At 42.5% G+C, this 16,081-nt stretch overlaps 1 protein-coding gene across 3 annotated transcripts in view; it reads left to right on the top strand.

Annotated features, from left to right (window-relative positions):
• The window catches only part of LOC129710306 (MAGUK p55 subfamily member 3-like), a 50,408-nt gene that overhangs the window by 21,779 nt on the left and 12,548 nt on the right, over nucleotides 1-16,081 (top strand). For all 3 annotated transcript variants that reach the window (XM_055657212.1, XM_055657210.1, XM_055657211.1), the window contains 7 exons: nucleotides 394-474; nucleotides 2,321-2,458; nucleotides 4,995-5,076; nucleotides 5,452-5,537; nucleotides 8,579-8,653; nucleotides 10,505-10,546; nucleotides 14,557-14,753. In XM_055657212.1, coding sequence (XP_055513187.1) covers nucleotides 394-474; nucleotides 2,321-2,458; nucleotides 4,995-5,076; nucleotides 5,452-5,537; nucleotides 8,579-8,653; nucleotides 10,505-10,546; nucleotides 14,557-14,753 — 701 coding nt within the window. The remainder of the gene's footprint in view (nucleotides 1-393; nucleotides 475-2,320; nucleotides 2,459-4,994; nucleotides 5,077-5,451; nucleotides 5,538-8,578; nucleotides 8,654-10,504; nucleotides 10,547-14,556; nucleotides 14,754-16,081) is intronic.

Raw genomic sequence — 16,081 nt, 5'->3', positions numbered from 1 at the left:
TGTGCCATAAGTTTATAAGTGATAGGAGTAGAATTAGGCCATTCGGCCCATCAAGTCTACTCAGCCATTCTTCCCGTAATCTCTGACACCCGTACTAATCAAGAATCTGTCAATCTTGGCCTTATAAATATCCACTGACTTGGCTTCCACAGCCGTCTGTGACAAAGAATTCCGCTGGAGTGTCACTCCCTGAATAATTGTCTAACTTTCATCAATGTGGCCTTAAATGTAGCCAGCTTGTGATCCGATGAATATCACGGCCTGGCTTTGCAGAAGGTCGTTGTATTCCTGATTTCTTTTGTATCAAGCATTTGGCACATTCATAAAAAAAAAAACCTGACTATTTAGAAGTTGCACAGTGATTTGTTGTAAACTTTATAAAACTCCTTTCAGGTAACAGAGGAGCTACAGAGTGGACCACCCAATAGTGACATCAGGGAACTGACACATTTATTAGCCAAACCGCACCTCCTGGTAAGAATTCTGTTCAATGCAACTTTGTTTTAGTGAATAAATATTCGAATAAATTAGGAATCTTAAACAACAGGAAAGGTTGGATAAACTTGGATGGTTTTTTCTAAATGCCCAATGTTGAGGGGAGACTTGATGGAACTATATAGAATGGTATGTCATACATAGGATAAACAGTAGAAACCTTTTTCCCACGGTGGAAATGTTAATAAGCTGGAGAGCACAGCTTTAAATTGAGAGTGGTTAAATTTAAAGATGTGTGGAAAAATAATTCAACATGTTCATGTTCATGGCTGATCATCTAAAATCAGTACTCTGTTCCTTCTTTATCCCCATATCCCTTAATTCCTTTAGCCCTAAGAGCTAAATCTACCTCTCTCTTGAAAACTTCCAGTGAATTGGCCTCCACTACCTTCTGTGGCAGAGAATTCCACAGATTCACAACCCTCTGGCTGAAAAAGTATTTCCTCATCTCAGTCCTAAATGGCCTACCTCTTATTCTTAAACTGTGACCCCTGGTTCTCGACTCGGTGGGCAGTAGGGCCTGTTTCCATGCTGTATCTCTAAACTAAAGAATCACTAGTTAAAGGATCCGAAATGGAACTGCCGATAAAATCAATAAAAAACAATAAATGTTTGTTTATTTGGTAGCATCCAACTGTGCACAATACAGAGGAACAAACAAAGTTACAGATATAGAAATTTAGTCCATAAGTATTTTTTTTTTTTTTGAAAATATTTTTTATTGGAGATAGGTACATAACCTATTACATCATTACTGTCTTACATTTTTACATTGATAATATTGTCAGTTATTATTACATTATCTCCAATACCTTTTGCCTTTTTATTCCTTTTTTTTAAAACTAGATAGAACTAAAGATGAAGTAAAGAAAGAAAAAAAAAAAAAAAAAAGGAAAAAGATAGTTAAAGAAGAATGGAAAAATTTATTAAAATAAAAAACATCGTTCGAGATATGTTCGTACATTTCAGGGTATAGCATTTCATCCATTCTTTAGCCCGAGTGCTAGTCAGGTTCCTGTGCTGAACTATTCTGACCCTTTAATTAATCAATAAAAGGAGACCATGTTCCAACGAATAATTCCTGTTTGTCCAACAGGGAAAATCTGATTCTTTCCACGTTTAAGGTCACCGTCATTTCTATAATCCACATTTTGAATGTGGGGGCCGTAGGGCCTTTCCAAAATTTTAGAATTAATTTTTTTCCTGTTATTAAACTATAATCAATAAAGTTTCTTTGTGTTATTCTAAATGTTTGATTTAAATCTAATATTCCGAGTATTATTAATTTTGGATCTGGGTCCAATTGTGTGTTGGTTACTTTAGATATTATACTGAAAATATTTATCCAGAATTTTTTAATTTTTATACAGTTTGCAAACATATGAGATAATGTAGCTTCTAAATGTTGACATTTATCACAGATAGGTGAAATATGTTGAAAAATGTTATGTAGTTTTGTTTTTGAATAATGTAACCTATGTATTACTTTAAATTGTATTAGAGAATGTCTGGCGTTTAGTGAACACTGATGTATGTGTTGCAAACTTTCTTCCCAAGTATCTTTCGTTATTACTTGATTTAATTCTTTTTCCCATAAGTTTATAATGGATAGGAGCAGAATTAGGCCATTCGGCCCACCAAGTCTACTCCGTCATTCAATCATGGTTGATCTATCTTTACCTCTTAATCCCGTCCCCCTGCCTTCTCCCCATAATCCCTGACAACCATCCTAATCAAGAATCTATCTATCTCTGCCTTAAAAATATCCTTTACATCCATTGCAGTGGCGTCCAGTATGAAAGCAAGTTGTGTTTGCCATTCACAGGCTGTGCTCTCAGCACACGACACGATTGCACGCAAAGCCTTCGGTCCAGTGCTCCCACCCATGCCAGATGACGTGGCTGTTCAGGATGAAGAGGAATCAATGAAGATTGTTCGTCTTGTGAAGAACAAAGAACCATTGGTATACAGAATTTATATTTAAACTTGCAACTGGAATATTATTCATTTTTGATTAGATTTGAAAAATTTCGATACAATCGCAGAGTATGGATGGGGAGAGCGGCATATCGCCAATGACCTTCAGTTCAAAGCAGGCGTAGAATCCATTGAGCTCATCCTGGAGGGACCCATTGGTGCCAATCTTCACTGTACTCTTTCCAGCTGAAAGGCACCCTTCCTCAGCATGGACACGTTGGCTCGAGGGACCAGTTTTCATGCTGCATGTCTGTGACGATATGATTACATTGCATTTGAGCAAATTTCCTTCCATGAGTAAATGTTTAATGCTTTTTAATTGCAATTATAATCCAGAACAATTGTTCGCAATAATTTTGGATATATATCCTTGCAAAATAAAATTTGTGAAGGCTGCTGCAAACACAGGAATTACCTATTCCTTCCCACCAAATTTATTCCGTTGCTTTTATTCATCCGTTTAGTTTACTCTATTTTGTAGAGCAAATCTGGCTAAAACGATGTTGATGAATAATTAAGTATGGTTAATAATTCAACTGTAATAATTTATAACCATATAAATGTTTGATGCATCTGAAAGTGCAGGTGTAAGATGGGATGTGTAAGGTGTAAGATGGAATGATGGACTAAATAAGAACATTACTGCCTTTTACCTGGAGAAAACACTCCTTAAAAATAAACTTGAGTGCCATAGTTTTAATTCAATACAATGATTAAAGACCTGCAGTTTCAATTACCATTAGTTTCAACACGGCCTACCGTTGATTTAGTTATCTTAGCCAAAGGCCAATATAATAGGGAGTATGGGATTGGAAGTGTGACCCATTGACTCAAAGAAAGGGAGGCCATCCCTTCTCACTGGAAGCCATAGTGGTGCAGCAGGTAGAGCCACTGCTACACATCTTCAAAGACCCGGATTCAATCCTGACCTCCGATGCTGTCTGTGTGGAGTTTGCATGTTCTCCCTCTGACCACATAGGTTTCCTCCGAATACTCCAATTTCCCTCCACATCCCAAAGATGTGCGGGGTTGGTAAGTTGGTTGACCACTGTAAATTGCCCATTGTGTGGAGTTCAGTGGTAGAGTCGAGAGGGAGTTGATGAGAATAAAATTAGATCAGTTTTGAATTAATGTAAATAGGTGTTTGGTGGTCGACGTAGACTTGGTCCTCGGTACCTTAATTGGTACACGTGCCAATAAAATACCTTTGAACCTTTTTTGAAGGAAATGCATGCATGTGTATCTCTCCATTAGTCTGCAGTATATGAGACTTAGCAATCTGAACTTGTTAAAACAATTATTTTCCTTTAGGAAGTTCTATTGCATAATTCTTTCATGGCAGAACTGGCTAAATATTAAGCTAACATCGACCTGTGCACATTGCCATACAAAATTGCTTACATTTTAGATTATACTAGACCAAATGGGACCCGTTGGGCCCCATTCCCCCAACCCAATATTCCACCACACACCCATAGCCCCCAACTGCGCAGGCGCAGCTTATTTCCCCTCATCGCCCAGCACTCCCCCTCCTCTTCACCCTCCCTCTTCTTTCCCCTCTCCTCCTCCCCTCCTCCACTCCCTCCATCACCTCTCCCTCCCTCCCTCTCCCCCTCCCTCCCCCTCCCTCCCTCCCTCCCTCCCTCCCTCCCCCTAACCCCTCTCCCCTCCTTACCCCCTCCTCTCCCTCTATCCCCTGCTCCTCCACTCCTCACCTACCGCCATCCCCCCCCCCCCCCCCCCCCCCCCCCCCCCCCCCCCCCACCCCCACTGTCCCCACTGTCACCTCACCTCCCCCACTTTCTCTCCTTTAATTGCATTTAATTGGACTGGAGACATATTAAATGATCAGAGCTGCGAGCATTATCATAGAATGGCATGAAACTCAGGGGCAACTTTTTTTTAGCGGTAAAATGTTAAAATATTAACGTTAATTTTGACCCAACATTAGAAAATATAATTGCTCCGTTGAAGTATATTAAATTTCTGCTGGATGCTGATGCATAATACACTTTATGATATTGATGGACTAAAGTTTACATTTTAAATTTAATTTCAACATAATAATCAAACAACTTTAACTGTGGCATTAACAGTCCTTTGTATCTATCATGGTTATTTCAGAGCACGATTAGTTGATTGAGAGAAATATGGGTGTTAATTAAACAAGTTGAAATGGGCAGCACAATGGTACAGTTGGTAAAGCTGCTGCCTCACAGAGCCAGTGACCAGGGTTCATTCCTGATCACGGGTGTTGTCTATGTGGAGTTTGCACGTTCTCCCTGTGACCGTGTGGGTTTCCTCTGGGTGCTCCGGTTTCCGCCTCACATCCCAAAGACATGCGAGCTCTAGGGAGAGGTCACACAATTGGGATAACATAGAACTGGTGTGAATGGGTGATCGATGGTTGGCGTGAACTCGGTGGGCTGAAGGGCCCATTTCCATGCTGCATCTCTAAACTAAACTAACACTAAACAGACAAAAATCCTCATAATTTAATGGCAAATATTTTTCATCAACAGGGGGCAACAATTAGGAAGAATGAGCAAACCGGTGCAGTTGTTGTGGCTCGGATCATGCAGGGAGGAGCGGCAGACCGTAGTGGTAAGATCTTCTCACTGTAATAGAGTCATAGAGTCAGGCAGCATGGTTACTAATTTATTTAATTATTTTTAATATTATATATTATCAGCGTGTTATTGCATTTACAAGAATATTAAGCCGCTGCATGTAAGAATTTAATTGTCCTGTTGCCAGTACATATGACAATTAAACACTCTTGACTCTTGCGATTAACACATCTACAAGTACACCATTCTCTGCATCTGATTGAGAGTCTCCTCATTGCTCTAGTTACCACCTCAGTGGAACCAGTTAGATTAACACGGGGAGGGGGCTAGGACTGAGGGTTGCTGTGATTATCTCCCCTTTAACTAAGCAATCCATTGCAAACAGATTATCTTGATCTTGTCTTCCCAGGTTTGATACATGTTGGAGATGAACTGAGAGAAGTGAACGACGTGCCAGTTGAGCAGAAGACACCAGAAGAAATCAGTCAGATCCTGGTAGATCATTTTCTTTTGTGTCGAAAAAAATATTTTTTTAAACTTTTTTTGCAAAGTCGTTAAAGCATCTTTCATAAACACAAAATGCTGGAGTAACTCAGCAGGTCAGGCAGCATCTCGGGAGAAAAGGAATAGGTGATGTTTTGAGTCAGAACCCTTCTTCAGACCCGAGTTTGGGTACCGGCTCAAAATGTCACCTATCCCTTTTCTTTAGAGATGCTGCCTGACCTGCTGAGTTACTCCAGCATTTTGTGTCTATCTTTGGTAAATCGGCATCTGTGGTTCTTTCTTTCACAAAGCATCTTTCATTATTAGTCAGCTCCTTGTGCAACTAAAATGATGTATTGTATCTGACTTTTCCTGCATTTGTGTTCAGTAAGGCATATTCCACTGTGGGACATGGGCTGCATTATTGTTACAAAGCACTTTGAGTACCAGCTAAATAGTTTCAGGTTTGGATGCCAGATTGGATCAAACTTTATCTGAATTGACAAGCTAAGTCATCAGTGAAGTGTTCACTTCTCTTGGTCCTGCTAATATAACACACCAGCAGATTATGAAAAATCTATGTTTTCAATTCAAAGTCTATATCTAATTAAAAAAAAAAAAAAAATTGATTGTATGAATTCCTTCATCCCAGGCTGTTGAAGATTACAAAACTGCAAAGTAAAGCAATTGCATGGGAATATTTGGCAGCCTGTTTTAACCTAAAAGTTTGGCATGGAAACACTTCAAAACTTAAGTGAAGCAATTGAATTGATGAACATTCTTACACTGTATGTGAGATGATAATACTTGAGGTTACTGAGGATAATGTATCGATTTGAAAGTTTTATACAAATTACTCTCTCCATTTTCTGGTCAGTGGCATTCATCAAATAGAATAGATTACATCAAGTATAATATTGCAACGATTGAAATTAAGTGAAATAAATTGTTAGTGATAGCACAGCATCCTGGACAGCACAGTGGTGCAGCTGGTAGAGCTGCTGCCTCACAACTGGGCAGAGACCCAGGTTTGATCCTGACCTCGGGTGCTGTCTGTGTGGAGTTTGCACGTTCTCCCTGTAACTCCTGTGGGTCCTGTTTCCTCCCACATCCCATAGATGTGCAGGCTTGTAGATTAATTGTCCTCTATAAAATTGCCTTTGTGAAATGTGTTGCGAGTAAATGAGCAAGTGGGATAACACGGAGCTAGTGTGAACGGGTGATCGATGGTCGGCATGGACTCTGTGGCCTGAAGGTCCTGTTTCCATGCTGTATCTCTAAACTAAACACTAATCTCCATCAAAGAAGGATAACAAGTCCAATCAATAAACTTCATGGACAGGTACATTTAAGGAGGTAGTGGTGTTAGTTAGCTGAACAGTACACTTTACCGGCATTTAAACGCCCTGCAGCATTGCAACTCAATGTAATCTGATAGCATCAAAAACTGGGCAGCTGACATGATGTGGGTTTGATTTCCTAGGGACAGCGGAGGTTGACTGGGGATCTGATAAAGTACACAAGGTTATGAGGGCAATAGATAGTGTGGATAGTGAGAAACCTTGTTTCGTAATGGAGATGTCTAAAACCAGTGGGCAGAGTTGTACGATAGTTATGGAGTCATTTAGCATTAAACCCAACCTGCCCACACCAATGAACATGTCCCATCTACATTAGTTCCATCTGCCTGCATTCGGCCCATATAGCCCTCTAAACCCGTCCTATCCATGTACCTATCTAAATGTTTATTAAACGTTGCGATTGTACGTGCCTCAACTATATCCACCTGCAGCTCGTTCCATACACCAACCACCTCAAAAAAGTTACCCCTCAAGTACCTATTCAATCTTCCCCCCCACCTTAAACCTATGCACTCTGGTTCTCGATTCCCTTACTCTGGGTGTGAGACTCTGTGCAGTTACCTAATCTATTCCTCTCATCATTTTGTACCTCTCTATAAGATGACCCCTCATCCTCCTGTGCTTCAAGGAATGGAGTCCTAGCCTGACCAATCTCTCCCTCTCGCTCAGACCCTTGATGAGGAGGAAAAGATTCAAGGAATTCTGACATAAACTGTTTTAATCCAGAGGGCGTAACAACCTGAAGGCAAATACTCTCAGTGTTTTAAAAGTGTCTGAACAAGCAAATGAATTGCCCGGACAAAGGAAGCTGTGAACCAATTGCTGATAAATAGAATTAGTTTAGATGGGTACTCAGCAAGAGGCATGGCCAAAGTACTTGTTCCTGTATTGCCTGACTCTTCACAAAGAAAATGCTGGAGGAACTCAGCAGGTTAGGCAGCATCTGTGGAAGGAATGGATAGTAATGTTTTGGGTTGGGACCCTTCTTGAAAACTGGAGTAGAGAGATAGCTGATGGAAAGGTCCCGACGCAAAACATTGTCTTAAAGGAGTCAGACTTTATGAACTCAAGGACAAGCTTTATTAAACAAAAAAACCCAAAAAAACAAGAGGAGTCTTGCTGAGCCTAGAGTAACTGAGTGTGTCTGCAGCAGGGCACACCCTCCACTTCCTTTCTAATCCCCGCCCCCTGTCACGTGCCCCTTATCACATGATGAACGAGGGTTCGATTAACCAGTGGCCTGGCCACCAGATGGTGCCACAGTTTGTTAATTTCCCTCCACAGATGCTGCCCGACCCATTTAGTTCCTCCAGTAGATAGACACAGAACGGTGGAGTAACTCAGCGAGACAGGCAGCAGCTCTGAAGAGAAGGAATGGGTCTGAAGAAGGGTCTCGAACTGAAATGTCACCCATTCCTTCTCTCCAGAGATGCTGCCTGTCCCACTGAGTTACTCCAGCATTTGCATTTCCCTCCTACACAGTTCCTTCAGCAGTTTGGCTTATAGTCAAGAATGCAGCACCTGCTGTTTCTTGTGTCTCCCATTGCCTGACTGAATTTATGCTGAACTTTCAATGAAATTGGCTTTTAAATCCCGACATACAAAAAAGATGAATGCTGAGTGCTACCAGCAGTCATGATTGAAAGAAGGTGAACATGTCCCACTGGTATGAGATATTTAAATGTTTTGCAGGCCCAGTGGCAAGGTTCAATAATCTTAAAGCTGATCCCACCAGCTAAAGAAGATGCCCTGCTGATGGAATATAAGGTAAGGAGAGCCTCACTCTAGCTGTCTTTAAATGAACCGTTCGGTGATGCTGCAGGGGTCGAAGGTTTAATGATTGAGTGTAAAGAGTCAGGAAGTCATGTTGCAGATCAATAAAACTTTGGTTCGTCTGCATTTGGAATTTTGCAGGCAGTTCTGGTCACCCTATTACAAGACGGTTGTGAAAGCTTTGGAGGGAGTTCAGAATGCAAGTGGACAATATACAATTAATGGCAAGACTACTAACAGCATTGATGTACAGGGGGATCTTGCTCTCCAAGTACATAGCCTATGAAAGTAGCATCATAAATAGATAATGTGGTAAAGAAGGTATATGGTTTGTTTGCCTTCATTAGTCGAAGCATTGACTATTACAGTCAACAAATCATGGTGCAGCTTTATAAGACTTTAATTAAACAACATTTTGAGTATTGCGTACAGTTCTGGTTGTCCCATTATAGGAAGGATGTGGAGGTTTTGGCGAGGGTGGAGAAGCGGTTCACCAGAATACTGCCTGAATTAGAGACTATTGACCACAAGGAGGCCTTGGTTAAACATGAATTGTTTTCTCTGCAGCGTGGAGCCAGAGGGAAGACTTGATTGAAGTATATAAAATTATGAGGGGCATATATCGCGTAGACAGTCAGAAGGTGGAAATGTCAAAGACTTGAGGGCACAGCTTTAAGATGAGAGAGGAAATTTTAAAGGAGATATGCGGGGCAAGTCTGTTTTACACAGAAAGTGATGGGTGTGTGAAATGTGCTAACAAATTAAGGCAGATTTGATATTGCCATCGAAGAGACATTTGGGTAGACACGTGGATATGTAGGGAATGGAAGAGTGGATCAAGTGCAGGCAGAGGAGATTACTTTAACAAGGCATCACATTTGGCACAGCTTTGTGGTCCGAAGGTCCTGTTCCTGTGCAGTACTGTTCAATGTTCTATGTTTAAAATCCCAAAAACTGATCTGTGTTTTTGACCAAATCTTTAGCCGTGAACTTGCATTCCTTGAGTTGTCCACCAGTGGATACTGAATCATTAGGCATATTCAAAGGTGGGTGGGGGTTGGCTTTGGTGAGTATAGATGCTTCAACACCAAGTGAAACACTGAATATAGGGTTCACGCAGGAAAGTGGAACACAACATAGGATTGATTGTATCTTACTAAAAGCCATGGCAGATCTGAGGCACCACTAAGCCAATCCTGATCCATTTACTATGTTCATTTGAAATCAGAAGTCCATGGGTCATAAGGTTATGTCAAAAGGAATAGGAATTAGGCCATTTGGCCCATCAAGTCTACACTGCCATTCAATCATGGCTGATCTCTCCCACCTAATCCCATTCTCCTGCCTTCTCCCCATAACCTCTGACACTTGTACTAATCAAGAATCTATCTATCTCTGCCTTAAAAGTATCCACTGCCTTGGCCTCCATAGCCTTCTGTGGCAAGGAATTCCACAGATTCACAACCCTCTGACTAAATAAATTTCTCCTCATCTCCTTCGTAAAAGAACGTCCTTTAATTCTGAATTTAATCCCGGGTATTCTTGAGTTCAGAGAATTGGTAAATTAGTTACAGACCTGTTTATTTCAGTAAGAAGGGGTTCCTGGAGACACAAGAATCTGAACTCTCTGTAAGAGGCCATGCATCAACGTAAAACTGGTGCTGCCCGAACTTACTGTATAGTCACAAGTAACAAGAAGCAGTAAGATAATTTTGTGATTGTGATCAGAGTTGCAAGAAGGCACAGACATTGTGGGCAGAAGGGCCTGTTCCTGTGCTGTACTGCAAAATGTTCTATGTTCTAAAAGCAGAAACATAAGTTAATGTTTTATACTTGGATTTTCAGAAAGCTTTTCTGAAGGTTCCACGTCGGCGATTAAGGTCTAAGGTAAGGAGTCACAAAATCAACGGCAGGCACTGAGCTGATTAAGCAACTGGTGTCAAATTAGGCAAATATAATTGCCATAAATGGGAACATATCAAAGACATGCAAAAGACGACTGACATCCCAAAGTCCAGGTGGTGGTACATGAATTTGAAGTTAAATAATTGATCTGAAGCAAGAAACCAATCGAGCTGGTAGCGTTAAATGTAACGGTAGTGAGTCCTGTTGCTCAGAAGGTCAACAGTGGATAAGTATAGAAAACCACCAACAGAGTGCTTAACAATGGGGATGGGGGGTGGATTGATTAAACAATGTATTGGGTTTGTTTCGAAACATGTCTTGAAAGAATAGATGTAGAGCGGATGGTCCATGGGTTTAATGGATCTTATTGTCACATATGCACTGTGCAGTGAAATACATGCACCTATTGCCATATTTTGGCATCATTTACAAAGGAAAAAGACAAGCAAAGTCCAAACTATGGACCACTTGTTTCCTCTTGTGGCTGGATGGGAAAATTGTGGTCATTGTTTAAAAATAATGAGCCACTTAGTGAAGACAGATTGAAGCGTAGGTTTATTATTGTCACATGTAACAAGGTACAGAGAAAAGCTTTTGGTTGTATGCCATGTAATCAAATCAGATAATACTGTGCATGAATACAACCAATCCAAACACGTACAACAGGTAGATCAAAGAGAAAAATACCAGAATACAGAATATAGTTTAAGGAGGAAATTGTCAACACTTGACTATCAGAGGGCTAAGCTAAAATGAATAAAAATTAAATCATGTTTAGTTTTTCAATTTACACTTGTACAGTAGATAACTTGGTGTCAGGGTTTATGGGGGGGAAAGCAGGATAATGGGGTTGAGAGGGAAATGGCTAGATCTCACGGTGCGACCTGATGCAAGATCTCTCCCGAGTGAAGTGGTCGTGGTCCAGTAAGAGTTCCGCAAGAGTTCCGCACGATATAGCGGGAGGTAGATAAAGAGTTCCCACGGTACTCTGCAATTCTGTCATTTTTGCGAGTGACTTGTCCGTCTCCCGATCTTTCCCGTTAATCGTGAATGAACATCGTGGACTGTAGTGTAGTTAATCACGTGGCACAAATGATGTTACTTTGTTGTCACACACTATATAGGTTTTTTTCACCCGAGCCCTTTAATGAGCTGAAGAATAATCTGTGTTTTTTTAGACAAATGTTGTTTGGTGTGATGCACCTTCTCTCAATATGTGCAAGAAGTCGTCTTTTTATTTTGTCAAATATGAATAAACACTGTATCTCACATTGACCGTGATGATTGTGTTATTTTATGATCTACTGAGAGGTGAAACTTTCAGTCTGAAGAAGGCTCTCGACCCGAAACGCCACCCGTTCCTTCTCTCCAGAGATGCTGCCTGTCCCGCTGAGTTGCTCCAAGCAACTGGTGTCTATCTTCAAAGGACTGACCAGGACTGCCTCTCTCTCTCTCTCTCTCTCTCTCTCTCCCTCCCTCTCTCTCACACACACAGGCATGAATGGATGAACTCCGCGGGCCAGGCAGCATCTACGGAGGGAAATGGACAGGCGACCCATTCTTCAGGCTGCCTTATGTCTCTCTCTCCCCCCCCCCTCACCCCAACTCCCACCCACACACACGAATGCTGGAGAAAACTCAGCGGGTGCAGCGGGGCCGAAACGTTGTCTATTTCCTTCGTTCCATAGATGCTGCTGCACCCGCGGAGTTTCTCCAGCATTCGCGTGTGTGGGTGGGAGTTGGGGGGGGGGGGAGAGAGACATAAGGCAGCCTGAAGAATGGGTCGCCTGTCCATTTCCCTCCGTAAATGCTGCCTGTCCCGCTGAGTTGCTCCAAGCAACTGGTGTCTATCTTCAAAGGACTGACCACCGGGCTGGTTGTCGGGGCTGGCGTGTTGCGTTTCACAGACCGAACTTGGGACGGGACTGGAGTTGGGAGGGAAGGGTGGGGGAGTCGAGGGAGAGGAGGGGGAGACAGATGGGGGTGTCTTCATTTAGTGGTGGTGGGTGTCTGTCACTGAAACAGGCAGGTGAGATTTCACATTCACCTTGTGTGTGCCTCTCTCTCTCTCTCCCTCCCTCCCTCCCTCCCTCCCTCCCTCTCACACAGGCATGAATGGATGAACTCCGCGGGCCAGGCAGCATCTACGGAGGGAAATGGACAGGCGACCCATTCTTCAGGCTGCCTTATGTCTCTCCCCCCCCCCTCCCCCCAACTCCCACCCACACACACGAATGCTGGAGAAAATCAGCGGGTGCAGCGGGTGCAGCGGGGCCAAAACGTTGTCTATTTCCTTTGTTCCATAGATGCTGCTGCACCCGCTGAGTTTCTCCAGCATTCGCGTGTGTGGGTGGGAGTTGGGGGGGGAGAGAGACATAAGGCAGCCTGAAGAATGGGTCGCCTGTCCATTTCCCTCCGTAGATGCTGCCTGGCCCGCGGAGTTCATCCATTCATGCCTGTGTGAGAGGGAGAGGGAGAAAGAGAGAGAGAGAGAGAGGCACACACAAGGTGAATGTGAAATCTCACCTGCCTGTTTCAGTGACAGACACCCACCGCCACTAAATGAAGACACCCCCATCTGTCTCCCCCTCCTCTCCCTCGACTCCCCCACCTTTCCCTCCCAACTCCAGTCCCGTCCCGACCCCCTGGGAAACTGAAGGTTTCCCGCTGTAATTAAAGAGTTCCCATGGTAGACTGTAAAACTGGGACCCTGGTTCTGGACTCCCCCAACATCGGGAACATTCTTCCTCCATCTAGCCTGTACAATCCTGTAGATACGATTAGACAGGTATCTAGTTATTTAATTCAATTAATGATTTCTATCGCCCAGCATCTCATCTTTCAATCTGGTTCGGCCAGGAGGGATCTGCAGATGCTGGATTAAAACGAAGATAGACACAACATGTAGCTCAGCGGGACAAGCAGCATATCAGAAGGGTCTCGACCCGAAATGTCACCCATTCCTTCTCCCAAAAGATGCTGCCTGCCGTCGAGTTACTCATTCTCTTTAAACCGGCATCTGCTGTTCCTTCCGACATATGCACAAGAAATAGGCAACTTTTCGGGCCGAAACGTTGCCTATTTCCTTCGTTCCATAGATGCTGCTGCACCCGCTGAGTTTCTCCAGCATTTGTGTGTGTGGGTGGCAGTTGAGGGGGGGGGGGGGGGGTGTAGAGAGATAAGGCAGCCTGAGGAAAGGCTCGCCTGTCAATTTCCCTCCGTAGATGCTGCCTGGCCCGCGGAGTTCCTCCAGTTAGAAACTGCTTTCAGACAAAAAGAGACACAAACTGCTGGAGTACAATAGCTCAACAAGTGAGAGTACAATAGCTCAGCAACACTCAAAAATGAAAAAGAATAAAAATGTGATTATTTCACCTCCCTTCAACTATTTTGTGTTTCAGCATGAGAGGGATTATAACATTAGAGACATTCCTCTTGTAGTGATGTGTTAATGAAGAGTTGCAGACATCAATCTGATAGTAAAAAATATATTTATTTAACCTCACCTTATGCCCCTTCTGTCAAGCTTCCGGGTTTGCCGTTTGCAGGAGTTCCCACGGTACTCGTAAGAGTCATTACGGATATCGCACGGATATCGCAAGGATATCGCACTGGCATCTGCACTCATACAATGTTGCAACGCTGCTCAAGACACTCTTGGAGAAATTCAAAAATGTTTGAATTTTCTCCCGACCTTACCAAGTCACACGACTGCCTGCCGTCAGCGCCACGGAGGTCCTCGGTGGTCCACGAATGCCGTACAGCTATCGCAGAAGGTTCCCACGATGTTACACTCTTGTTAGGTCTTGCTTCAGGTCGCACCGTGAGATCGCCCTTAAAGATAGATCCGCCATGATTGAATGGTGGAGTAGACTTGATGGGCCAAATGGCCTAATTCTGCTCCTGTTATTTATGAACCTATGAACTTGGGGAAAATCTGATCAATGTTCATAGATTGAGATGCTTCTAATTGAATTCCTTCTTTATCATAGGTGCATGTGAGAGCTTTCTTTGACTATGACCCAAGAGAGGATAAAGCAATTCCCTGTAAAGAGGCAGGGTTACCTTTCAGAAAAGGGGACATTCTTCACGTCGTGAACCAGGAGGACACGGTGTGGTGGCAAGCGAAGCGTGTCGGAGATGCAAGTCTCCGTGCTGGCCTTATTCCATCAAAGAGATTTCAAGAGAGGTAGGTAATGCATCTGTATACCAGCTTTTCCTTTTCACCCAACATACAGCTAACAACAGCCTGTTTCTTTTATCATCGTTACTTTTTTGCATATCTTTCCTTCTTTGTTCTTTATCTCTCGTCATCATCGTCCATATCTCTCATTTCCCTTTCCCCTGACTAGTCTGAAGAAGGGTCTCGACCCGAAACGTCGCTCATTCCTTCTCTCCAGAGATGCTGCCTATCCCGCTGAGTTACTCCAGCTTTTTGTGTCTATCTTACATTTGTTCTATTGTTTAAGAAGGAACTGCTGATGCTGCAAAATGGAAGGTAGACACACAAATGCAGGAGAAACTCAGTGGGTGAGGCAGCATCTATGGAGCGAAGGAAATAGGTGGTGTTTCGGATCGAGACCCTTGGCTTTGCTCCATAGATGCTGCCTCACCCACTGAGTTTCTCCAGCATTTTTGTCTACCTTACATTTGTTCCATGTCACTTAAAGGTCCAGGATGTTTTAGAAGTCACCTTTAACATTGTTTTGTTAAGATGCCAAATTAAATTGTGCAGAAGTGGATAGCCAATTAGAAAACATATTTGAGACTGAAAGCCGATTACCTCTTGATCTTACTTGCCGAAGTTTGGGCTCGTTCCCAGATAACAAGTTCCACTTCAAGAACAACACATCTCAATTATCCAGTTCACCTCAATTGTCGCTTCTGTTACCTAATACTGAATGAAATTACAGCTGATTTTGCTGCAGGTTTCTTTATTCTACTTCAACCAGTCATTAATAATGAGAAGATTGTCCTGGAAAATGTTACATTAAAATACATTATTAAAAAATTACCACGAACAAAAACATCCCAAGCATTACTTATTTCAGTCAATCTATTTACTTGCTTGGTAACTGGAAATTACTTACCTGGAAATCCTGCAAAACGTAAATGTTCTGTGTAGAAATGTACATAATTAATGATGCAATTTGTGTTTCTTTGTTCCTGTGCCATCTGCCATTGAAGAATACCAGAGAGGGAAGAAAAACATGGTTAGATTATTTTTGGTAGGCTGACCTGATACACAATAGATTTTTTTTTACTTGATTTTTATATTATCCTCTCAGACAACAATTCAACAAGCACGATGAGAAAATTAAAAATATTTTTTGTGTTTTTTAAATCCCCATCAACAATTGGAAATGGAATCACCAGGGATGTGAGCGCATAATTTTAGTTTAGTTTGGTTTTTGAGATACAGCGTGGAAACAGGACCTTTGGCCCACCGAATCCGTGACGACCAGCAAATCTCCATACATTGTCCCATACACTATCCTATACACACTAGGGCCAAAT

Source organism: Leucoraja erinacea, chromosome 27 (assembly GCF_028641065.1).
Source record: "Leucoraja erinacea ecotype New England chromosome 27, Leri_hhj_1, whole genome shotgun sequence".
Lineage (NCBI taxonomy): Eukaryota > Metazoa > Chordata > Chondrichthyes > Rajiformes > Rajidae > Leucoraja > Leucoraja erinaceus.
This window is presented reverse-complemented; position numbering and strand designations above follow the sequence as displayed.